Below are 26,664 nucleotides of genomic sequence, written 5' to 3'. Positions count from 1 at the left end.
AAAAGAGTTAGAACTAAAGGAGTAACAACTTACACATCCAGAAAAGATGTGGACTTAAAACTAACAATTTACAAATTGAAAGGAAAAGAAAAAAAAAAGTCTAAAGTTAGCTCTTTGCGAGAGTTTTCATGCTTGGACCCAGGGGCGGATCTACAGTGTATTCAGGGTATACCCGGGTTAACCCTCAACTTTCATGGCTAAGTACAAAATTAGAGCAAAATTTGTTTTTCATGAATTAGGATACCCCTGACAAAATACTAGGTTACCCCTGGAGAGTACTGAGATGAAAAAAAGAGTGAAACTGGATTGCCGGATTTAGTTTTTTTTGGTGTCACCAAAGGCTCTGCTAATAGCAGGAACAATAAAGTGAGTGAGGAAGATGACCTAATACTAATATATGATTACTGGATCATTTTAAACAACTAAGTCATGGCCATTTCAATATATAAGAATGGTATGGGCCTTTATAAATATTGAGAGACCAAAAGTTAAATTAAATTGAAACCACCTGTTTCTTTCTTTTTAACAAACTTCTTAAAAACTGTTGTATTTAATTCACTTTATAAGTTTGTTTAGTTTATTAATTTCAGAATAAGCATTTAGTTTTCTTTTTAATTTTTGAATAATATTATCTTACTGTTACGAGTCTAAATTACGTTAAACTAATATTTTAGTAAAATTATTGTTCAAAGGCTAAATTTATTATTTCTTTATGAAGAGTTTTTTTTTTTCCGTGAATTAATTTTTGTTGAAGGGCATCAAATCATTTAAATATCAATTTGATATTAATTTTATATAAAAATATTTTTTCTAGTAAGGTATTTTAATATCAATATGATATTAAAATAATGTTAAAAGAAGTTGAGATTTTAGTGTTTGTAACAAGTTGATTATTAAAAGATAATAGTCATCACATGATCGTGAATACAACAACAACAGTTAACCCGGACTCTCCAATTATAATGTTTTGGTACCGTCAGGGGCCATAGTTAGGGATGAGAAAATGGTATTGGTATCGAAACAAGCATTTCGGTAACGGTACCCAAGTTTTTAAGAAAACTGGGATCGGGGAATTGGGATCGTTACCAGTATTTACCAATTTTTTGCCTAGGGTATAGCAATACCGAATCGAAACTGAATGAACCGAACTTTTTCAGTTCCGGTATCAAGTTTTTTAGAAAATCGGGATTGGTATGGGTCAGTATCGGTATGATACGGAGCTCATCCCTAGCCATAGGTTAAAAAAAATCAGGTTACCCCTGAAAAAATCTTTTAGATCCGCCACTGCTTGGACCGGACCCGTTGGTAAGGCAAGCGGTTCGATAACTGGTTCGTTTATGAAAACATTGCTTTTAGCAGTATGTCGCCCGATGAACGCCACGATCTCTAAGGATGCCCGAGTAGAGAGCCATCCTATTTGCTGGAATACCCTTGTAATCCCTCACTAATTTCTTTTTACTCCCTTCATCTTTCAAAGTTGACGAAAACGACCTATTCTTACTTTGAAGCCTCCTCCTAAACTCTTCTCCATTACCACTTGGCTCCACCACATCTTCTGCAAAGTGTACTTTCTTGTTCTTTTTCTCTCTTTTCTTCCCCTCTATAAAATAATAAAAAAATAAAATAGCTTTAGATACATTTTTCTAAACTATATATAATAATCATATAATTAACATACATGTAACTATGCATAAAAATAATCAAAATAATAACCGAAAGTGCATTATACAGTTCTAAACATATTATTGATCACAAAATGATCACTTCGGTATACTATTATTATTACCCCTCCCCCCGCCCCCCCCCCCCCCCCCCCCGCCCCCAACAAAACAAGATATATAGTGTTATAAAAATTAATAGCAAAAAATGGTTTTATATACATGTTAAAGCTATGATAATAAGTTAATAACATAATATGCTTTTTAGATTATGCATAAAAGATAATCAGCCAGAAAATAAAAATATTGTAAAACAATATAAAATAAAAGATGATCAAAATAGTACATAACCCGTTGCGTGACCGTCAAAGCATTACATACAAGTGTATTATACGATACCAAACATATTATTACTGATTATAATAATATGAACACTCCGGTATATTCACTCACAGTTCACACACATATAATATATATATATAGAGAGAGAGAGAGAGAGAAGTCAGCCGGTGAATTTGACCAAACAAGAATTCAAGAAACAAGTAAAAACACTTGTTGTCTGTTTGCTTTCTGTTTCGATGTAATCACTGCTTTTTGAAAACTTTTAATAGTAAAAGAATGAAACCTGAATTAGAGATGCAAGGTCTTGGGTGTTGGTGGACGGCGGAGGGTTGTTTCTGGAGGTGGAAGGCGGCAAGGAGGAGTACGGTGCCGGAGACGGCAGCCATGGCGGTGGCTAACACCATCCCATTTGAAGCCAAGATTGATGACATGATAATATGAATATATGATCACTTATTTTCAATTTTGGATGATTAAAGCAATGGGTATGACACAATATTCAAGATTTATTTGTGGTAATAAGAGAAAGAGAAATAGATGAAGAAGAAGAAGAAGACATGATCAACATTCAAGAAACTTGTAGTACAAATATGTGTGTTTTTTGGTGTGTGTATGCATATAATATTGGAGGATGGGTAGTTTGAATGATATGGGAAATTTTATATTGATGGGTTGGTTGGTTGGTTGGTTGGTTCTTTAAAAATATGAGGTTGGGGGTGGGTTGGGGTGGGGTGGGGTGGGGTGGGGTGGGTAGGGTAGGGTAGGGTGGGGGTGGGTTGATGACTTCTTGTTGGACAAGTGAAGAAAAAGTAATGAATGATTGGTCTAAAAATCAGAACCCTTTTAAAGAAAAGAATTTCACATTCACACACTAAATAAAAGGTAAGTTTTACACTTTTGATGATTTTTTTTATTTTCTTTTTTTTAACGATTAACTAATTAACGCATGATACTCCGTACGCGACCCTCATTTACTAAAGGTTGTCCGACCCTGTCACGAGTCCGGACAGACGGAGCTTAAAGCGGTCCATCTATTGATGAATTTAATTTATATTTCGGTTTTAAATCAATTAATTAGAAAGTAAACTTGTTGAAAGTAGTACTTTATGATTGCATGATTAATGGTTAATTATGTATAAACCTTGTATATAAGACTACATACAAATATTAATGACATTAATTATCTATTGTGATGTCGCGTTATTAGTAGAAGCAGGATAAGTCACGCAAAAAGAACTTTTGTTATTGCGTAAGCTTGACGACTTGTTTAATTTTGTTAGTTGGACATGTGTAAAATGTGTCCCTTTGTGAACCACCGATTATACTTTTCATACATCAATGATAGCTATCAAGTATATTTGTAAATATTACTAATATTATTTTAGCGGTGGAGACTTTTATATAATATTAAAAACTAGCAACATACTGTATTTTTTTTTATAAATCATTATGATCTCAAAATTATATAAGTTGGTTTGATAGACATTTGGAATATTAAAACTTACCAACACATGTAAATAAGAATTATTCATCTACTAATTAATACTATCTACCAGTCCATTTACACCCAACACATATATTTCTACTTGATTTGCCTATGTATATATTAAATAAAAAAAACTTCAAAAAACATGATCATAATACTTTATGCTCGTATGATTAATGGTTTAATTAGCCTTGTTCAAGACGACTTACAAATATTAATTATATTAAATGTCGTAATATCACGATATCGTCATAAACAGTTCAGCTTACATTAAATGAATTATCTTGTTGTGTAAACTTGATATCTTAATTTAATTTTGTTAGCTAACAATATTGTGCAATCTTGTCACTTTGTGAACCATCGACCGTTCTTTTAATACGTCAATGATAGTTATCAAGTATGTTTTTCAAGATTATTATTTTTTTAACGGTGAAGGCTTTTATAAAATATTAATAACTAGCAAGGTGTTACATTTTTATGTAACCCATATTGATCTAGAAATTTTATGAGTTGGGTTGATAATACTTATAGACATTCAAATATTAAAACTTATTGACACAAGTAAATAAATTATCTATACTTAACACACATGATAAAACACTTCTTATTTCTATTTGATCCGTCTCTATATGTATCTAAACAATCCATAAAACTTGTTCACAATACTTTATACTCACATGATTAATGGTTAAGTCTTGTACAAGACGACTTACACATATTAATTACATTAGTTGTGATCACAAATATCGTCAGATATAGTTAAACTCACGTTAAATGAACTTTCCACTTGCGTAAACATGGTGTCTTGAATTAATTTTGTTAGCTAACAATATTGTGTAAATCGTGTCTCTCTGTGAACCGCCAACTGTTCTTTTAATACGTCAATGATAGTTATCAAGTATGTTTGTCAAGATTATTAATTTTTTATAACGATAAAGACTTATATATGTTCGAGAGGATGTTAACTCATCCACTTTATGTCCCCTCCTTGATTCTCCAACCGAGAGTTGTTTCATTAATGTTTTTTTTTAAACTGAAGAGATCACTGATATACCAAACGTTTCACTAAGGTATGCTCAATGAAACAACCTTCCTAAGCACATGGAGATATTACCAGTATTTACAACAACGACAATTCACCTCATGCGTATAATAACATACACAAAAATACACATTAGAATATACTCACTTATTATTATTACTAAAAGTCCTATCCACACATAATGTGATTCAATGGCGATTGTTTTTTGAAAGATGATAGAAAGTGGAAGGCACACATCACATGCCTAGAAATTTCCATTGTATTTTTATATGTTTAGATTATTTAATTATTACTATATGTTACCACTTACCATGTTAGTTTCACATTTAGACTCGTAGGAAAGTACCAACCGGTCAATAAAAACGAATGAGTCAACTTTAAATATAATTTCTATTTCTAGATCATTCTGGATAAGTTATTTTGTTATCAACTTTTAAATAGATGGACAAGTATTGTCCTTTTAAGTCTACAAGGATACCAAAAATGATTTATTTGGTGAGAATTGGGAATGTTAAGGTGGCCAAATTTTGTAATCTCTATTTCATATTCTGAAGACGAATGGGTCTGTATGGATTCAGATGGTCAAATTCACTATCCGAAATGTCTGGATATCCGAAACTTCGGATACCCGATTTTGAACACCCCTCACTTACTCAATGATACTTTACTCTCACATTTGTGTGAGTTCTCATTGTAAAGTTAACCTTGAGGAAAGGATGCTGGTATTATATCATGAGACGAGATTATATGACGATGCCTCATATCAATTGCTACACCGTGTATCATATTTGCGGATATCGGATATATTCGTTTTTGGTCTTTTGTGGGTAAACGTCGGATGCTCATTAGTCATTACTAACTCCATCTTAAAATCACCAAAAAATCGACTTAAAATATAAATTATTCATCTACATTTATAACAACTTCAACATACTATTTATTATATCTTTCAAGATTAGATAATATAATTATATATTCGGTTTTAACTTACGTGTATGTAATAAAAGAGTTATCAGTTTTTTTAACAGCTAAATATTATTTACACACCATGGGGATTGAACACTTGTTCATCAAATTCACACTCAAACCACCTTACCACCCTATCAAAGTGGGAATGATAAAAGAGTCTAATATTGTACTTACAAAAAACTTTAAAATTAATTTGATAGCCATCTTTTATTCAAATATAGTCCCATTACCATTCTTAAAATTCAAATTTCAGAATTTTGAAGAGTCTAATTGAAAAATTCAAACATATTTCATATGTTGAAGGCCAGCTTTAAGGTCATGATGACCAAAATCAACATGACATTTAAAATCTTTCATGATATTTGATATGTTCACATTGCTTTTAATATTTTATCATCTAGACCAAACTTTATATTGACTGTTAAATTAGGAGAATATTTGTTTTGGTCAACCAAAGAAATATAAAAAACAAAAGGTTGGTTGAATGGGCTTGGAAAGTGTAGCCTGGTTTTTTGTAAGAAGTTGTGGCCCATATTTTATATTGTATGCATTCTTCTTTTAAATGGGTTGTGGGCCTGTGACCAATTCGTTGATTAACCCAATATTGAGAGCAGTTTAGACTTTAGATATTATAAAGAAAATTTGTAAATTTGTTTCATGGTATAGTTTACATTTTAAATTTTAAATTAAGTTTTTAAACTCGTGAACTTAGACTCTTATAACTAGTTATTTGTGTGATCCCGTTTTAAAATCATGTCTCGTACATGGCACGATGCTCGCCATATATGCATTGCGTAATTCTCGATGGAGTATCGTGTATGTCAGTTAGTTTGTTAAAAGTTACCCGTTGGGGTTCCTAAATAAACTTCTGAATATTTTAAAATTGTTTTAAAAGGGATTTACTAAAGTCTAAACTGGAATCATAATGCATTCGAAACAATTTAGGAATTGTGGAGCGTACACGTATTAGAGACTATTGGGATTTAAGACACCAAAGAATTCGAAAAGAATGCGATGGAGCAAGGGTTTTAAACCCCCTAATATATCTAAGGGGTTCTAGAAAGTAATGCCTCTGTGGCATAGTCTGAGGTTGCACTCTAACGGGGGCAAGAGGCCATGCCCCCGGTAGTAACTTATCCAAAGTTTTTTTTTATCTTTTCTTCCTAGATAAAACAAATAGAATTTGCTATATAATTTGCATTTTAATGGGAAGTTGTATGAAACATGATCGTCAGTGCTTAGTAGGAACTGAATTTTCAATGGTAACTAGATATCAGTAGCAACGTTTGTCAGTGGTAGCTGTCATCAGTAGTAAGTATGGTCAACAACTTGGTCTATTAGTTTCAATTATGCAATCAACAATATTTGAGAGGAGTAGCAATTGCTGCTACTCTTATGTGTGCATCAGCAGCAATTTGAGCGATCATGAATAACTCAATTATTATCAAAGGAGGCTATTCTGATGATTTTCTTACCAATGTAACTAAATATTTTGACAACGATTTTTTACTTTCCATGTCGCCAAAATACACACCCTTTTGCGGATATTTTTATTTATTTTAACAAAACATAAAAAGATTATTCACCACTTGTAGAACACGTGTATTTGGTCATTTTCTTAACTAGTTTTCATCAAGTGTGGTTTTTGTTAAAAAAACAAGTTGATGAAAACCGAATTAATATCGAGGAACATGTGTCATCTGGGGATACTTGCTTCCTTCTGTGGTTGATGAGTCAGTTCAGAATGACGTAAACGTGTTATAGTTGTTAGATTGTGCATTTTTCCTTATAATATGTGTGGTAAAAGTGGTGGTCGATGTTAGTGAGTGATGGCATTGATCAATTCGATTGTGACAAATTAACAATGTTTTCTGATATGCCATCGAGTCCAAAGTCCCAACAGTTGCATAATATGATAATATAAGTCATAGTTTATAAAAGGAAAAAAAAAACAAAAATACAATAATTTGTCCTATACTTGTTATATACAAAAACAATAAATGAGAGTATGTCTTGGACAACGTGATATTTAAGCCAATCGGAGAGTGGAGGCTTTCTTGTAGAAGTGTGTAATATGGGCTGCCAGCTTTATACGAACAAGTGTCCACTAAATAAAACATAAAAACAATGATTGGTTTTATGTTATTATTTTATATCACACGATATCAATATTATATCTCCTGTTAACGAAAAATATCTATATCAATCATTTTCACTTTGTAACGTTTGAGCGATAAGTCAATAACTATTAACTTAGGAAATTATAAAAGTAACGAAAAAATTACATCACTAACATTAAAATCACACAATCTCCCGCTATTCAAATTTTAAACTTGGATATAGTCTTAATCCACAAGAACGACTGCTCTTTAACGTCTTCCACCGATTTAGGGATAGGAATATGACACCCGCTAAACTCTTTTTCATTTTCTCAATTTCCAAATCAACCATAAAGTAGTCATCAAAACCGCTTCAATTATTTTTTTCCCACTCCTTAGACTTGTTACCATTTTGACCAATGCTAAATACCATTTCATTGAAACGACTTGATAATGGACCGGGAGTTTTAACCACACAAGCACCTGCCAGTCTGACACCAAATCGACCTAGCCACCAAACAAGAAGCTGTCAAAATACGCTTGGTAGTTTCCTCCAAAGCATCGCACCAGCGACACAATTGATTAACAATATGAACAAAACACTCGATTAACTAGAGCTATCTTTGAAGGAATTATATATTTCATAATTTGTTGTTGGCAAACTTATATGATTCCTAATTTTTTTAGTGTTACATCACTCCCCAGTCCTCATTTTTTTAATATCCACTTGACATTTTAAAAACAGGTTCATCTTCATGATCATGTTTCATTTATTTTCATTTAGTATTTTCCTTATAATGGGTTTGATAATTTATGATAATTGATATACATATATATCATACCCCACATACAACAAGGTCCAAATCAAACTGCCTATAGTGTCACTAGTTTCCAAAACACAAAGCTTTATTATTATTTTCTTCAATCAATGTGAAACATGCATCTTGAGTATTTCTCACCTAATCTCCTATTGCTTAATTTGTTGATCGCTATTATTTCTTCTTCTTCTTAGTTGGCTTAATTCAACTTGTCATTTTTATAAAAGTGTCTTTCCCACTCTCTCTCTATATATAAATACATACACGTACACCTCTCTCTCTCTCTCTCTCTCTCTCTCTCTACATACATATATAGGCACAACCTTGTTTCTTTATAATTGGAGATATCAAGATTAGTTGTTTGAAGGTTGGAGAGATCTATGGCTCAAATATTGCTACATGGAACACTTCATGCCACTATCTATGAAGTAGACAAACTCAAGTCCAATTTCCTCCACAAGGTTACTTACTTTCTCTCTCTCTAAGTTTCATGGTATATTTCATTAATTTCCCATCATTCGCAACTTCCGATCACTTGTGGCTCTGATACCATGTAAGATTACGATAACTGATTGCCTTTCATACAATAGAGGGTTACACTATATAGAGATAAACTAGGCCATGGGCTTGTTATTAAAACCCTAAATACTATATGTTCCAATACGATCGTCTACTCATATATTGTTGATGCCTTTATTATATATATATTCATACGTATATGCATATATTCACACGAAAGGTAAAAGGTTAAGTTATTGTAATCTCTAAAATATGTAGATGGTCAACGAATAAATAAGTGTATTTGAAATTTGAAAATAGTTTAACTTGGGGGGAAATTGGGTTTTGGATCTTCAGTTAATTAAAGCTTTACTATGTGAAAAAGATACATCTTATCAATACTTAGTTTTACTAGGGCTAGAGTATATATAACTATAGCGGAATTAGAGTCGTGCTAGTTCTTGAAAAATAGAAGTCAACTCGGCTCTAAATTATTTATCGAGCTGATTCGGTTTGAGTTTAAAACCGATCCAAACCACCCCTAGTTTTACATACGGTGATAGAAACATCATGTTAGACAGAGACCGATCTATTTAGCTAAACATATTCACTTGCTAACTAGAAACTAACTTAACTTGATTAAACCAGATTTAAATTAACATTTTTTTAATATGTCTTTAAAAGATACGAATTATTTGTTTTCATGATTTCATCAATAAGAGCACATGGATGGACAAAGTTTGATTTCAACTGGCCGCCTTGTACTAAGTACTAACTACTCCTTTTACAAACACCCACCTACCCCAATAAACAAACACCTTTAATACTTAATAATAGTTTGGTATAGCTTTTAATTATTTAATAAACACTTTATTAATCATGTTTGGTTTTATTTTGTATAGATTGTAGATGGACTGCTAAAGAAAAATGGTGCAAGCCTTTATGCAACCATAGACTTGGAAAAGGCCCGAGTGGGTCGAACCCGCATGCTAGAACATGACTCGAACCCACGATGGTACGAGTCATTTCATATCTACTGCGCCCATATGGCTTCCAAAGTTGTCTTCACCGTCAAAGAAGATGAAGCAGTAGGCGCGACTGTAATTGGTCGAGCCCATATCCCTGTTACTAGACTTTTGTCCCAAGAAGTAATCGATGAATGGCTAGAAGTGCTTGATGACCGTGGCAAACCAGTACACGGTCATCCTAGGATACATGTTAGGGTACAATTTTTTGAAGTCACGCGAGAATGCCAGTGGTCTAGAGGTATACAAAGCGTAAAATTCCCAGGGGTACCGTTCACATTTTTTCCTCAAAGAAACGGGTGTAAGGTTACACTTTATCAAGATGCGCATTTACCTGATAATTTTACGCCAAAAATACCCTTAACCGGTGGAAAATTGTATGAACCTCATAGATGTTGGGAGGACATATTTGATGCCATTTCCAACGCTAAACATTTAATTTACATAGCAGGGTGGTCGGTTTATACTGAAATAACTTTGATACGTGATTTGAGAAGGCCGAAGCCCAGTGGGGATATGACTCTTGGAGAATTACTTAAGAAAAAGGCTAGTGAAGGAGTTCGCGTGTTAATGCTCGTTTGGGATGACCGAACTTCGGGTGATTTGTTTAAAAACGGGTTCATGGCAACCCATGATGAGGACACAGGAAGCTACTTCCATGGCTCACAAGTTAACTGCGTCCTGTGTCCTCGTAACCCTGACGATGGACGCAGTCTAGTCCAAAACATCCAAATTTCCGTTATGTTAACTCACCACCAAAAGATTGTGGTGGTTGATAGCGCGTTACCCAACGGCAACCCCGAGAAACGAAGAATCGTGAGTTTCATCGGCGGTATTGATCTTTGCAACGGACGATACGACACCCCATTCCACTTCGTTTTCCGAACCCTAGATTCGGTCCACCACGACGACTTCCACCAACCAAACTTCCCAAACTCTTCGGTCAACAAAGGCGGCCCCCGCGAGCCATGGCACGACATCCATTGCAAACTCGAGGGGCCCATCGCGTGGGACGTGTTATTCAACTTCGAGCAACGGTGGCTAAAACAAGGCGGAAAAGATTTACTCAATGACGTTCGTGACCTTGACCACATTATCATTCCACCATCCGCGGTCATGCATCAGCATGACCATGAATCGTGGAATGTCCAATTATTCCGCTCAATCGACGGTGGGGCCGCCTTTGGGTTTCCAGACAAACCTGAAGACGCGGCCCGTGCTGGTCTGATTAGCGGAAAAGACAACATTATCGACCGAAGCATCCAGGACGGGTATATTAACGCAATTCGTCGAGCTAAAAAATTTATCTACATCGAAAACCAATACTTTCTAGGAAGCTCATTCGGGTGGAATTCAAACGACATTAAAGACGAAGACATTAACGCATTACATCTAATACCAAAAGAACTATCATTAAAGATTGTTAGCAAGATTGAAGCCGGAGAGGATTTCCGGGTGTACATAGTGCTACCAATGTGGCCCGAAGGCGAGCCGGAGAGTGCTTCGGTGCAAGCAATATTGGATTGGCAAAGGAGGACCATGCAAATGATGTACACTGATATTGTTCATGCATTGAAAGTGAAGCGTATTGTGGCAAACCCTAAGGATTACTTGACGTTCTTTTGTCTAGGTAACCGGGAAGTTAAGTGGCCCGACGAGTATATTCCGGTGGAGAAGCCGGATGTTGGTAGTAATTATAGTAAGGCTCAAGAATCACGAAGGTTTATGATATATGTTCATGCCAAAATGATGATAGGTAAGGTTTCAGTCTCTTATATAATCAAAATGCATGTGATTTACAAAACTTAATAATAATATAATTTAAATACATAGGTTAACATTTTGCGACACGAAATAATTAGGTTTTGAGTTAACATATCTAGCCTATTTTGGAATCGGGTTGTGTTGGGGTTGACTGTTTAACTGAATGGGTCATATTCAGGTTGATTTGTTTAACTAAAGGTTTAAAACATGTGATCCGATTTGTTAAACGGTCAGAACCTCAACCCGCTAAACTGTTTTATTAAACAATATCCACTAATTCGTTTAACCAAGTTGTAAACAATTCATCAACACGATTTACACATTTACAACTTGAGTATGTATGTATGTCACGCTTAGATAAATGGATTTGACAGTCGTGATTGGGTTACACAAATTTAAGTGTGTGCCGATTAAGGTTGATACTTTTGATACCAAATAAAAAATATGTGTCATATTTGGTGGAATAATTCAGTCCATCATCCCTACTCGATTGACACCCATGCATAAAAGTTGAATATTAAAGAAACTATTAAATATTTATATAGTTAACTTTCTTATATGAAATTGTGTAAAGAATAAATTGTCACAGTAAATGAAAGAGTAACCCAAGTTTTGTTAATATATTGTAGTTGATGATGAGTACATGATTATCGGATCCGCAAACATCAACCAAAGATCGATGGACGGAGCACGAGACTCTGAGATAGCGATGGGGGCTTTTCAACCGTGCCATCTATCCAAAAGACAACCGGCAAGGGGTCAGATCTACGGTTTCAGAATGTCGTTGTGGTATGAACATTTGGGGCTCCTTGACGACTGCTTAACGTGCCCAGAGAAGTTAGAATGTATTAGAAAGGTAAATCAGATATCGACAAAATATTGGGATCTTTATTGTTCGGAGACGTTGGACCATGATTTACCCGGACACCTACTCAGCTATCCCATTGGAGTTACCGAAGAGGGAGAGGTTACCGAGCTACCAGGGTGCGAGTACTTCCCTGACACAAAGGCTTGGGTTCTTGGAGCCTTGGCGGGTTACATGCCTCCTATTCTAACCACTTGAAAAATCCAAGGTAAAATACCCTTTCTTAGAGCATCACATATACAAGTATTGTGATGAGGTTTATAGGGTATTTTATAATCGTGTTGTATTAATAATGAAATTATTTTATTATTTTTTTTTGTAAGTGATGAGTGTTGATTAAATGGTGTTAATAGTTTAGATCTTTTATTTGAAGTTGACTATTTGAAAAGTTTTTTGGTTGTTGATTTTTTTTTATCAAATAATTTAATGCAAATTTGCTCAAATTAGGTATGTTGTGAATAGTTAGCTTGGTAAACATCCAAAAATTTGTTAGAATGTCATCCAAGATAGAAGCATAAATACATAATAGGTGTTCTGTGTTCAGTATGTATGTTCTTTGTGTTATTTTATGGGGTTCTGGTTTATTAAGTCTGGTTCTTTGGATTTTCAAAAGTGAAAATATAACCCGAAAACTGAACCATTCTAGATTCGGATTATATGCTTCTCATGTTAATTAGGTTTATCAGGTCGGGTTCTTCAGGTCTTCACTCTTCAGTCTTCAACTCGATATTGCCAACTTCATGTATCCTGCTCTTCCGTTTCCACTTCTATATTAAATAAAAATCAATCAATATAAGTATGGTCATGGTTGCATATTATAACATGAACAAACATTACAAAACTAGTTAATAATAAACACACATACATTTATCCATTTCTTGAATTATGTTCCAATCTTCTTCGGTTAAGAGTTGCATGCTTGAAGTAGAACTATCCTGAAGCCGATCTTGAGGGCATATTAAACTCTCAACGATCTAGGAGTCAAAAAGCTCCTATACGGGTCCAAAACCTCTAGCCAATTGAACTACCAGTACCTAACTCAACTTTATTAAAAAAAAGAAAGAATAATAATAGGTATGCTGTTAGTTAAACCATTACGTTCTTTTTATGAAAAAGTTAGTGAGAGCATTCACATTTACGTGACAGCGAATGCACGGTTTTTACTTTTTAATTAAACCGTTACGCATAGTCTAATGTTTGTAAGTGTTCTATGTGTGACTTGACATGTTTGTAAGCATTAATTAATTTTTATGGATTTTATTAATTATCTTCTAACAACGTTATTGCTTATGTTATTATTCTATAAATTTATACATTCACACATATATAATGGCTAAAATAAACCTCATAACGTCAATTCTATTCTCATGTCTTTCTATCCCAAATCTCACATATACCTTGCTTAGTTAGAGAAATTAAGTAACGTGTAAATGTGTGACGGGGGTAGCTTAAGGAAATAATAAAATTGCTTAAACACGTTAACGCTAAAAGGGTTAAAAGGTTAAAATCTTCGTTTCTCGCCCAAACTTATGGAAACAAGCACCCACGTGCTACAGTACAATGTCACATCACTATTCACATCCATGTCCCCTCTGACCAAAGTACTTACTCAGATAAAGTATTATTATTTTATATATGGACCAGCGGTCCAAAGCTTCCCGCCCAACAATGGCCAACTCTCTATGTAAACAAGAGGTTAACTAGTTTAGTTACATCTGAACTGAAATGCTTACATCTCCTCACTTATATAAGAGATGCTTAGCCATAAACACAAGACACCAGATCTGGAGTTAATACATACTCCTTGATCTTCTCTTCTCTCTTGAGGAATACACACTTTGCTTATTCCTTTCTTACTTCACCAATATCATAGCTTCATCCATGAACCGATTCCAAACATCGCGGTTCTTGATCATCGGTGAGCTTTAACAACAAACAACTAACTAGTGAACCTCTTTCTACGTTTTGCAAACGTAGAGGAACACCACGACCTGCGTTAGGCTAACCTGAACCCTTGAAGCCTTTTAGCCTAACCAGTCCATTAACTATCATTGGTCTTATCTTTGTTGTAGCAACAATGTACAAGTAATTTTGTTATGTATATTTTACTTCAAACATAAAAAAAACATGTCAACTTTTAAAAGACTTATTTTTAAATAAATTATAAATATGTAATAATATATCAATAATAATTACCGGCCATACATATTTCTACGTTAAGTTACTTTTTAAGTAATTCCAAATATTAAAACGCATCACAATATTTTTATTATATCTTTCTCAATCATAAAGTAATATATTTTTTTTCCACGTGTATTAATGTATTATATCTTTTTGACCGCATTGGTGTATTATATTAATTAAAAACGGTCACAAGAATGAACCAAAAACCTCACTGATAAAAATGAAAATTCAAAATTTATAAGTGAAAAAAAACATATTTGAACTTTTTTTTTATATAAATCCAGCTGTATCAAATAGACTAACCGTAAACATGATACATTCATTTCATAACCACCAAGTATATGAAGAATTGTGATAATTGTATAATCAACTTGTTTTAGTGTTTTATACGGTCCTCATAGCTTTTAACATAAAATTGGTTCTTAAAATAAAGCGTTCATATGTATTTCGTTACTTATATTTCTATTTCTCTCTCAATAGATTTCTTTCTTTGTTAGATTCTTTAAACCATTATTTATCAATGTGTTGTGTTTATCGATTGCCCACGTCACATGATTTTTACAAAATTTTGTACTTACGACATGTGTAGCATAACAAGCATTAACAAATTGCAACATATAAATTTATAAATTATGATTTATAAAGCAAAATTCTTTAAGAGGTAGAACTAGAAGAGCAAATAAAATTGTTTTGAAAAGTCTTAAAATTATCGTAAATGTAATGACATGATATATTTTAACTGGTTTGCCATTTACTCACAAAATTGGATACTATGTGTAGTGTAGTAGTGAGCTTTTTAACGGGCTGGCTTGTCGTATAAGTATGAGAGTTGTGTATCATCCAACACACACATAACTATAACACGTGATGAGTTTTCACTAAATTGACTGAAAACCTAAAAGTCAACAACTATTTTCTTACGGTTATGACTTAACGTGACTATTTTCTCAAGGCACAAGGGGCATAACCCGCTCAACCCAAACTGGACGACCATTAAAAAAGAGTCACCTCATTTGTATCCGACTGAAACCGATTCATCGGCGGCGGTGTACTCTCCATACCTGAACCACTTTTCTTCAACAAACCAAACCAATCATTGGTTTCCTCGCACACACAAACACACAATCATTTGGCAAAGTTAATTGATTCAGGTTCAAGAAACCGAATCTACAAGCGAAGCACTTGCGATGGTATTGTCAATGAAACCGTGGAACCCTACCTTCCTTGGAAGAGGTGCCCGAATTGTGAATACCCTTAATTTCCTTTAAACAAGTATAAAGTACATAAGCCTTTTCAATAAAAAAAAAGTTGCAAATACAAATGTGAAATGACATGAATAAAACTATTACAATAATAACATGTTGCCATGAGCTAAGATGATCATGTTTTTTTTACCAGTGTCAAATGGGACACTAATAAAATAATGTTCTGAAAGCAAAATATGTTGTATAATTAACAAAAAAAGTAAATGTGAAAATGACATAAACTATAAAGAAATAAGAGAAGATATAAAGTAAATAGATTTTAATATTAAGAATGAAGGAGAGGTGAACAAGTGGGTGGAAAAAGAACCAAACCTTAGAATATGCCTTTATCCCCCTTTTTCTTTGGATGCTAAAACTTTGAATATTAATAGGATCTTGCATAATATGCTTTTCTATCACATCTAATCTAACCATCACCTGTTTCATACATTATTTGCTAAATAAATAAATAATTATGTGATAATATGCTATATTATATTGTACACTTATGTAATATATCTTACGTACAACATTATATTATGCATCTATATAATATAGGGTATATAATCTATGACATAGTATAATATTAAACATATTACAAAGTTACTATAAAGTTATTTTATAAGTCAATTGTCTAAATAATCAAAATCTCACCACTAGTTATTCTTCTTGGTGGCTCTTTTAGGACATCACGATGCGACTCCTCCTAGTTTTAGAGGTTCAAAGTTCAAATTCTAAAAATTGTATATCTAACCGGAAAATAGAACTAGACTAAAATCACGAGTCGTTCTTAAAAAACGTTCTTCTTGTTATATGTGTTTCTTAGTTTTATTCATCACTACTCGTCTCTCTTAATAACATTAAGTACTATATTGATGTGTTAGCAAATATTTAAAATGTTTAAGTGTCTTAACCAATTTTAGATTTATGCGATCATGCTACAATCAGATTTCTATGATTTGACAGTTTACTAGTGTGTCCGATGGTTTAAAACTTAAAACGAGGTGTGAAGCCGGCGTTTAGCCTCTTTTAACTTTAGAATACATAACAATGTATGCATATTCATTACTTTAATCATCTTTATGTTTTAAAATTTTCAATCCAATTAACGATTTTAAAACGATTAGTAGTTTAAACGCCAGACAATCAAAACCAAGCTAACAAACTGCAAAACACTAAAATCGTTATCCACGCGACCCATCCACCCAACCCAATCGATTTTGTTTGTTGCTTCCCACAATCATAAGTAATGGATTGAACCAAAAATCTTATCAGAAAAAGATCAAATCATAACTAACCTAATAGTATACCGATTCTATATGTCTGGTAATGATTGGTACCAGTTCCATTGAAGTACCCAAAAAAACCAATACTGTAAGAACAAGAAAAACGAATATCGTAAGTACTAGACTCGCTAAAGGGACACATTATTGAAGGTTCACGAACAAACTGAATGAACAATTCATCTGTACATGTTCATTAATTTAGTTAATCAAATAGAATTCCTTGTTCATATTCGTTTATATATTAAACAAAGAAAGAATTGCGATTTTCATCTTTGTGGTTTGACCAAATTTGCGTTTTTAGTCAAATAGTTTCAAATTTGTAGTTTTCGTCCAATAGGTTTGTTTTCACTTGCAATTAAACCCAACCCTGTTAACTTTGGTCGTTAAGCCCATTAGTGTGTCATCACGTGAGGGTCAATTTTGTTCTTAATTAGTTGTGTAACTGTTTGGCCTTTTTATCTACCAAATGTGTCATGCTGAAGCCACCAAAGATGAATTGAAATCCTCGTTTGCCCGTGTAGGGGCTATTAAAGGCGAAGGAAAGAACGACGAATATGAAAAATGAAATTCTGGAATTATTCCTTTAAAGGCGAAGGTAACTCGTTAGTTTGGTCGAGTTTAATTGTAAGTGAAAACAAAATTATTTGATGAAAACCGCAAATTCGAAACCATTAGACTAACCACATATTTGTTCAAATAATAACGACGAAAACTGCAATTCATTTTTAAACAAAAAAAATGAATTTCCCGTTAAAACAGTTCTTCCGTTTAAAAAAAACAACTTTAGACTAACCACATATTTGTACATCAAACCGTGCACCCGACACTCTTATGAAGGCGGATTGCAAATGGACCTTTTTCTACCATTTATCGCCTTTTTAAAGGTAATCAATAATTTGACCCATTTCTTTGACAGCTAACTATTTTTAGAAAAAAAGTTATTTTACCAATTTTTCTATTTAAGTGTCATATATATGTTTAATGGATGTAGGAAAGATGTGTAGCACATGAAATTGGTTCTTTAATATATTATCGGAGAAGAACTTCCACAAAACAAAAATGCAAAGTTTTTCACTCTTCTTCTATAAATATTATCTTTAAAAAAAACATATACTTTAAGTTAAGTCCTTTATCGTTTTACTTTATATTTATACTAAAGTTGGTTTTACTTTGTAAAGAATGAGTCTGATTTCTTATTATTTGAGGTTATGTTATATGAAATGTGTATTATTTTTAGTGACTTTATTTTACTTATTATGTAAAATTGGTAGGTACCGTTGGGGTGCTAACGGATGTGCGTATTTTCCTTTTGAAAAACTTTGTGACAAAGCTCTATCTTATTTATGTAATACTTTAATAATATTATCTAATTTCTAATTATTATTAGTATTATCATTATTATTCAAATAAGTTTTTTTTTTTTTCAACATACGGGTTTCTAACCTAGTTAATTAGAAACCACCGGTCCACCACCGGTCCACCACTCACTCACTTTCTTCCCATAACGGAATATTCTTTCTCCAGAATATGCTTTTTCCTCTCCTCCGCATATTCCCACCTTACCCCTATAATAATATTATTCCCCCACCTTCAACCTTTCATTCATATATTCATATTCACAAACCCACGTATCAAATCCAATCAATCAAATAATAATAATGAAATTCGGCAAAAGCTTAAGCACCCAGATCGACGAAACGTTACCCGAATGGCGTGACAAGTTCTTATCCTACAAAGAACTTAAAAAAAGATTGAAACTTATTATTGTTAAAGAATCTGAATCCTTCGGTGACCGGCCGGCCAAGCGGATGCGGGTTTCCGGTGACAACGGTGGTGAAATGTCGAATGAAGAGAGTGAGTTTGTGCAGTTGTTGGAACAAGAGGTTGAGAAGTTTAATTCTTTCTTTGTGGAGAAAGAAGAAGAGTATATTATTAAATTGAAGGTATTGTTATTATTATTGGATTTGGGTTTTTAATTTTGTTAGTGATTATTTTGTTGAATTGGGTTGTTAATTAGGATGTGGATAGGACTTAGGATTACTGCTATTTATTAGTGATTAATAGTTTACGATTAAGCCCGAACTCCGCTCTTTTTGACTTACTAGAGCTCAAGCTCACTGGCGAAGCTTGGATGAAAATGCCAGGTGGCCGGACGGACTCAAAACGTATAAAAAATTTTATAAACACGGGTGGCCGGGCTGGGCTCAACGGGTAAATTTACACTGTGTATAAAAACACCCGGGTCCCTACATATGCTTTGCCAATTCTCGAGCTTGGCTCGGGAGTCATTTTTTCAAGCTCGGCTTTGGCTCTTTTCTAGAGCTTGAGCTTAGCTTATGAGTCGTATTTTCAAGCTTGAGTTTTGGCTCATTTATAAAGTATTAAGTAATTTATATATGTTAGTGATTTTGTTGAAATGGTTGTAAAGTTTGTTAATTCGATTGTGATTAGGGATAATGTTAGTCAGTGGTTAATGATTTTGTTTATAGTTAGGGATGAAAGTTTGCGTTTTTCGAGGTGTAAATGAGCCCGGCTCGGTTAGGATTGAGGTTGGCTCGTTTTGATTTTCAGGAGCTCGAGCTTGGTTTGTTTTGACTTACAAGAGCTCGGGCTCGACTTGTTTCGAGCACTTTTTCTACAGCTTGAGCTTAGCTTGTGAGTTATTTTTTTAAGATCAAGTTCAGCTCATTTTGAGCTTTTTTTTAAAGCTCGAGATTGGCGCGTGAGTCATTTTTTCAAGCTCGAGTTTTGGCCAATTTATTAGTTTGATAATTAATTTATGTAAGTTTTATTTTATTTTATAATTTGAGAAAAACCTTAACGAGCTTAAGCTCGGCTCGAGCTCGTTTTTCAGTACATTAACAAGTCAAAGCTCGGCTTGGGCTTGATTGTGCATTGTGAAATTAATACATAGAAGTCCAAAAGATTTCAAACTTAAAAATACATTGTTATCTTATGAAGGATTGATGCTATGGATTTAAAGATTCCATCTTTTTTGACATTTTCAATGATATATAAGCCAAAAATGGTAACTTGACTGATGGAATATAATACTCTTGCCATTGGAGAGTTTGAAAATAGGTCATGACTGTAGAATTATTCTTTATGTTTTAATGTTTTATAAACCACATAAACAGTTAAAACAGCCCCTCAATACCTTGAAGTGGTGCATATCAATATGATATGAAACTTTACTACTTTAGTCAATTCTAAAAGTCAAAACTTTGAAGTCAAGATTTTGATTGTAAATTTTAATCATGTTTGCTTTTTTTTTAATAGGAATTTCAGGATAGTGTTATGAAAGCTAAAGACTCAAACGAAGAGATGATCAAGATCCGAAAAGAAATCGTCGATTTTCATGGCGAGATGGTTTTGCTAGAGAATTATAGCGCTCTTAACTATACAGGTAAATCACTAATCTTTTTTGTAAATTATTATTATTATTATTGTTGTTGTTGTTGTTGTTGTTGTTGTTGTTGTTGTTATTATGTGTATTATTATTATTGTTGTTGTTGTTACTCGTAAATTTTTTTATATTAAATCTTGTTATTCACATTGATCAAACAGGAATAGTGAAAATACTAAAGAAATACGATAAAAGAACCGGAGCTCTTCTTCGTTTACCGTTCATTCAAAAAGTCCTACAACAACCGTTCTTCATGACCGACTTGCTTTACAAGCTAGTGAAAGAGTGTGAGGCGATGCTAGACCGTCACTTCCCGCTAACTGAATCACCGGAAACTGGCGGTGATACTGGACCCACCACCACTGCAGACGCCTACGAGGCACCAATGCAAGCAAAAGAGCTTGCAGAGTTGGAGTATATGAAGAGCTTGTACACAAAAAGTACCATTTCGGCTTTGAGGTCTTTGAAGGAAATAAGAAGCAAAAGCTCGACGGTTAGTGTGTTCTCGTTGCCGCCTTTGCAAGTAAGCGGGATTGAGGAAACGTGGAATAAGCTTCCTCTGCATGAGCAGCTAGCGAAATGACGATAATATGTTGTGTTTAGCTTGGTATAATACATTGAGTGCACAATGGTGCTTTGGGTTAGATGCTAACTATGGTTGTATAATACATAGCTGATGATGATAATTAACCACAAACGTTTTTGTACCTTTTGTTTCCGCTTTTCTACAGACGAAACTATGCTTATTTTTGTGTTTGTATAAAGCTATGATATGATAACTTTTTGTATTTTTATGCAATGTGTTTCGTTTGCGTGTTGACGTATGTTGTTTTCGTAGTCATGGGCAAGCATAGCAGCAACTGATTTTCATATAATTACATACATTTTAAGTGCTGGGATTTAACATAGCTAGCTTCATGTGATTGCATGGGTTGGCGGGTTAAGCCGGGTCAAATTGGTTGGCGGGTCAAGTGGTTCTGATCAGGCTTAGGGGTGTAAACTAGCCGAGCCGAGTTCGAGCTCGACTAGGCTTGAGCTCGGCTCGTTTAATTTATGCGGAGCTCGAGCTCGGCTCGTTTTGAGCTCTATTTTCAAAGCTCGAGCTTAGCTCGTGAGTAGATTTTTAAGCTCGGCTTGGGCACGGCTTGTTTACTATTTAAAAATTAATTTATATACTTTTAATTATGTTAATTAAAATTATTAAATGTATGCATTAAAAAATAATATAAATGACAGGCTCGTTTATGCTCGCGAGCCGGCTCAAGTTCAATAAGTGAAGCTCGGTCTCGTTTATTAAATGTGCTTACTTATAGGTTTGAGCTCGGGCTCCGGCTCGATCGAGCTTTTTCATGAGCCGATCTCAAGAAGCTCGCGAACGGCTCGACTCGTTTACACCCCTAATCAGACTGGTCAAGTAAACGGGTTATCCAACCGAGACCCGAACTATTTGTTAAGTGACTCATATGCGCCTTGAATTTGTTTATTTTTTCCTCAACTTTGAAGCGAATGTTCTCTAGATGCATATGTCATGATATTTTATTTCAAAATTGAATCTCCATCAAAATAAAAGTTAAAAGAGGGTACTTATGCTCAGCGTGGTGTAAAAAGTCTCAAATTCAGGATTCTTCCGCCGCATGAATTTCTTGAGAAACAAAATCATAGACGCGTAAGTTCAAGGCAGAGATTATCAACGCTAGGCCAACCAACCTGACCTGTTCTAACATTGTAAATGGTCTATGGAGGTGATTATCATGACGACTTGTCAAAAACGCAACCAAAAGAAATCAACCAACAACATGCAACACATAATATAATAATCTATATAGAAATGACTCACAAGAATCATGTCGTTAAGAGAATTGATTAAAGACACATAATCTAAATGAATTATATATAATCAAGAACATAATCGCAACGTGATGAAACTGTTAGTGGTAAACACTAAACAATAACAATCATCTTCAAATTAACCCACAATCAACAACTAGCTTCAAGTCTTTTAACACATGAAAACAAATTATTAGAAAGAAATAAACATACACTAAACATTTGATATGGAATTGAAACATAGTATAAGTAGATAACTTAAAAAATGAAACATGCACTCAAATTATTCATAAATAGTCATATATTAATAATATATAGGCTACACAAAAAGAGGGTAGCCTTTCCCCTTGCACATCTCCCTCACTACCTTAAAACATAAAAATAAAAATAAAAAAAACACCAGAAATTGAGTTTGTTTTAGTGAAAACAATTATAAAAACAATTTCAAAAACAACCCATATAGGTAATTAGTGTATAATAATAATACTCTAAAGGAGCAGTCTAATTTAACTCTCACTTTGGTATTATAACTTCCAAAGGCAAAATGAAAGGGAGATTAATGATGCACTTTTTAAACTTGAGTTTTCATCGCAAGACGCGAGTCAAGGACAAATGTCTTGCTTTTCGTCTTTGAAATCCCCTTCCGAAGACCATCTGCGTGACGTTTGTCTTTGCCGCTTTGACACAACTTCAGCAACTCCTTCACCACCACAACTATCTCCTCATCCCCTTTCTCTCTCAAACAAACACTCATATTCTTCGCCTTTTCTCTAACAACTTGTCCTAACTCACTCACCACCACACGTTGCACAACCGCAGCCATTTTCTCTCGCATGAGCCGCCCATTTGCGTCTCTAATAACCTCCACCGCGACCCCAACCTCCACCGCCAACCGAGCATTGACCGGTTGGTCAAGTTGCATTGGCATTGCAATTATTGGAACACCAAATTTCATTGCTTCTAACACCGAGTTCCAACCACAATGACTCACAAATCCACCTATGTTTTTATGCCCTAGTATTTTTGTTTGTGGAGCCCACCCATCAACCAATAAACCCCTATCTTTTACCCTATCAAGAAGCCCTAATGGCAAATGTTGTGAAAGTTCAACCTTTGTTTCACTTTTTGGAAACCTTAAAACCCAAATAAAGTTCACATTGCTCATTTCCAACCCATAGGCTATTTCATTCAAATCATCACTAGAAAGAAAATACTCACTCCCAAAAGACACAAAGATAGTGGATCCAACGTCTTTCGTGTCAAGCCACTGCATCACACTATCTTGAGTCACATCAGCATGACACGGGTCAACAACAAGTGGACCCACCGGCACAATATTTTTACCAGTCAGCTCAGAAAGGTAATCAACATACTTACATTCAACCTCCTTAAAAGACTTAACAAGAACAATACTCGACGAATTCCCAACACATTTCATCACACGATCTTTATCTTTCAACCCATTCGCCGAGCTCTCAAGAATCTCATGCACATGTTTATACTCATAAGCACGAAAGAAAATCTTATTAAATGGGAAAGCAATGCCTTTGGAGTGATTCAAGTAAAGATGAAACATATGACTAGCCATGGTGGCACTTGTGGTGACAAACACCACCGAAGGGATACCAACGGCGGCAGCCAACTTCGGGGCCCACGATTGAATCATGTCGTGAATGAGTAAGTCGGGTTTAAGGGTTTTCAAGATTTTTGAAAACCGATCACTTGACAAGTCAAAAGCTTGCTTAAGGGTAGGCATAAGATGAAGAGGTAAACCATTGGTGGTGTGAAGGTTTGGTGGTAAATCGGGTAGCGTTGGAAGGTGGAGTTCGATGAGATTTATCGACGACGGACGACACTTGGTTTTCTTAACAGATTCTAGGTTAGCAGGAGTTGAACAAAGGTAGATGTTGAAGAGGTTTGTGTTGTCTAGTTTTTTGGCTAGTTCTAGGAAAGGTGAAACATGACCATGGCCTAACCATGGGAACATCAAAATAGTTTGCTTCTTTCCTATCATCGTAGACATCAAAAATAGTTTGTGTGTTTGTATTTTAAGGTTGTTTGTGGAGAACAAGAATAAGAATAAGAATAAGAACAAGAACAAGTACGTAGGTTTGAACTTTGAAGGTGTTGTTATATAGTACAAGGTGTTGGTTTATTTCAAGACATGATTCATTTTCTTTATAAACTTTTGGAATCATTTTTTTAGGATGATGAATAAGTATTCAAAAATGAAAAGGATTTATTATTTTGGTTTTGGATTACAACCGTTATAACTATATGTCTATATGCTTGATTTTATTATGGAAAATATTAATTGTTTCTTGTTATTATTGGAATTGATTTAGGGTTTTAATGAGATATATATTTAGTGTTACCAATATTTTTGCATGGTAATTGACTAATTGCATCCGCTAATAATGCTTAGTTTATATATAGGTTTTATTCTATAATTAAGATTGGTTGTTATCCTAAAACATATCCTAAAACAATGCTAAACAGTAAAGTTTTATTATTCATTTCAAGACATTAAAGATATCTTTTCTTGTATTAATTTTGATAAATATTATGGGATATATATATAAAGCAAATATTTTTTGTCACGAATATACTTGTTATAATTAGGATACAAACTCTTCTACTAAACGGGTAAACGGGTTGAATAATATAAATATTAGACTGTTAAATAAAAAAAATCATGTTATGTAATAAAAGTTTAAAGCTTTGGTTCTTTATTTCAACTTTGGAAAAAGATTTCATTAATTTTTTAGTTAATTTTCGTTTTTAACTGCAATATTATATGCTACAAATTATTATTCTTTTGACTCTATTATCAATGTTGGATTTGGATTATCTTGACAAACTTAGTATATATAAGTCGAATAAACGCAAACGGATAAATAAATATAAGCCGAATTCGAAAGCCATAAGCTTAGTGAGTAGAGTAAACCCTATGGGGACAACGGATTTTAAATAAATGTCTCGTGTCATTTGGATTGGTTCCACGACACGAATAATGGTTACGAGAATGTAGGCTATGGAGGAACAAAACAACATGTGGATCATGGTTAGGGAGATCGGGTACAGCCAGTTGTACATTTTTTTGTTTGAGGATGAACTTGTTGTATACGATGACGGTGAAACTGAGGATGATCCAGATTGTTACGTACGTGTACAAAAGGATGATGTTTTTTAATATGCCTTCGCTTAGAGCCATGATCGACTGATTGATCGATTGAATACAAATTAGTTGTTTTGTGTACTAAATGTTTTGTGATTTGGGATTTGAGTGAGAATGAGTCTTTGTTTGTGAAAGAGAAACACGAGGAATGTAAGCATGTAGCAAAATAAATGGGAATTGTTTTGTTACATAATTTTTTAATTAGGATACGTTATTATTAAAAACATCTATTCGTAATTTCTTTTGTATGATCTTAGCAATGACTAAAGAGATGTATCGGGTATACTTAATCTTCTCTGATATCTTTCGGACATGCACGCATCAACAAGAACATGCTAGATTGGGTCAGAGACCAGAATTTTTGAATCACCTTCCGACGCTCAACGTTAGTACATTACTCACTATAATTCTATGTAAACATAGATAAGATGAGACTAGAGATTATACTTGCATAGTTGTATAGAGTAAATCCCATGTAGTAAATAGTAATGATTAGGAAGACTCACCTATGACCTATCCATATGGGTTAGGAGGCTTATGGGTCATCATAAGTTGGGCTTATTAACAATGGGCCTGGCCCGATTATTGGTTAACCTCTGCATGTAGGAATGTTGATTATTAAAAGAAGACTACAATCCTACATGCATAGTTAATGCCTAATATCCTATGGTATATATTAATTTGTTTTAATACACCTTTAGTGAATGTGTAACTCATTAAATATAACAAAAATTATGTTACAGAAATGACAATCTTATAGTTATATCCCTATAATAAGTGTTGTAGAAATCATTAAGAGCTAGTCGGACGGTGGGGGATTTGTTTTCAATCAAGATTATTAGGAAATAACTGGGATCAGTTGGATTGGAAGTTATATGTAATTTTTCAAATATACATATATATACCAAATTGTATATAAAACTTTTTTTTTTAACTTTGACCAATATTGACCAAGTAGTGATTAATCAGCAAC

At 33.9% G+C, this 26,664-nt stretch overlaps 3 protein-coding genes and 1 pseudogene across 3 annotated transcripts; 2 read left to right on the top strand and 2 right to left on the bottom strand.

Moving 5' to 3' along the window:
- Nucleotides 1-1,292: 1,292 nt before the first annotated feature.
- Nucleotides 1,293-2,627, bottom strand: LOC143632273 (uncharacterized). The gene is made up of 2 exons (XM_077100834.1): nt 2,284-2,627; nt 1,293-1,600 (listed from the first exon to the last, which is right to left on the bottom strand). Exons 1-2 carry the CDS (start codon nt 2,429-2,431, stop codon nt 1,353-1,355), a joined length of 396 nt encoding a protein of 131 aa, XP_076956949.1. The 5' UTR covers nt 2,432-2,627; the 3' UTR covers nt 1,293-1,352.
- Nucleotides 2,628-8,685: 6,058 nt separating this feature from the next.
- On the top strand, nt 8,686-12,902 carry LOC143632359 (phospholipase D alpha 1-like). The gene is made up of 3 exons (XM_077100901.1): nt 8,686-8,875; nt 9,815-11,693; nt 12,331-12,902. Exons 1-3 carry the CDS (start codon nt 8,795-8,797, stop codon nt 12,762-12,764), a joined length of 2,394 nt encoding a protein of 797 aa, XP_076957016.1. The 5' UTR covers nt 8,686-8,794; the 3' UTR covers nt 12,765-12,902.
- A 6,009-nt stretch (nt 12,903-18,911) lies between these two features.
- Nucleotides 18,912-21,455, top strand: LOC143632272 (SPX domain-containing protein 1-like). The gene is made up of 3 exons (XM_077100833.1): nt 18,912-19,223; nt 20,560-20,686; nt 20,848-21,455. Exons 1-3 carry the CDS (start codon nt 18,939-18,941, stop codon nt 21,267-21,269), a joined length of 834 nt encoding a protein of 277 aa, XP_076956948.1. The 5' UTR covers nt 18,912-18,938; the 3' UTR covers nt 21,270-21,455.
- Nucleotides 21,456-23,084: 1,629 nt separating this feature from the next.
- Nucleotides 23,085-24,597, bottom strand: LOC143632323 (UDP-glucosyltransferase 29 pseudogene; annotated as a pseudogene).
- Nucleotides 24,598-26,664: the final 2,067 nt, after the last annotated feature.

Source organism: Bidens hawaiensis, unplaced genomic scaffold (assembly GCF_021521415.1).
Source record: "Bidens hawaiensis isolate Kalapana, Puna unplaced genomic scaffold, B.hawaiensis_p1.1 tig00006387_1, whole genome shotgun sequence".
Lineage (NCBI taxonomy): Eukaryota > Viridiplantae > Streptophyta > Magnoliopsida > Asterales > Asteraceae > Bidens > Bidens hawaiensis.
Note: the sequence above shows the minus strand (reverse complement) of the source record. Positions and strands in the feature narration are given on the sequence as shown.

Bases quoted from the DNA above. Each gene is read 5' to 3' on its own strand.
- LOC143632273 (XM_077100834.1), bottom strand. From the start codon at position 2,431: ATGTCATCAATCTTGGCTTCAAATGGGATGGTGTTAGCCACCGCCATG. The intron at 1,601-2,283 runs GTTTCATTCTTT...ATTATTTTATAG, and splicing joins ACCTTGCATCTCTAATTCAG to AGGGGAAGAAAAGAGAGAAA.
- LOC143632359 (XM_077100901.1), top strand. From the start codon at position 8,795: ATGGCTCAAATATTGCTACATGGAACACTTCATGCCACTATCTATGAA. The intron at 8,876-9,814 runs GTTACTTACTTT...TATTTTGTATAG, and splicing joins AGTCCAATTTCCTCCACAAG to ATTGTAGATGGACTGCTAAA. The intron at 11,694-12,330 runs GTAAGGTTTCAG...AATATATTGTAG, and splicing joins TCATGCCAAAATGATGATAG to TTGATGATGAGTACATGATT.
- LOC143632272 (XM_077100833.1), top strand. From the start codon at position 18,939: ATGAAATTCGGCAAAAGCTTAAGCACCCAGATCGACGAAACGTTACCC. The intron at 19,224-20,559 runs GTATTGTTATTA...TTTTTTTAATAG, and splicing joins AGTATATTATTAAATTGAAG to GAATTTCAGGATAGTGTTAT. The intron at 20,687-20,847 runs GTAAATCACTAA...TTGATCAAACAG, and splicing joins TAGCGCTCTTAACTATACAG to GAATAGTGAAAATACTAAAG.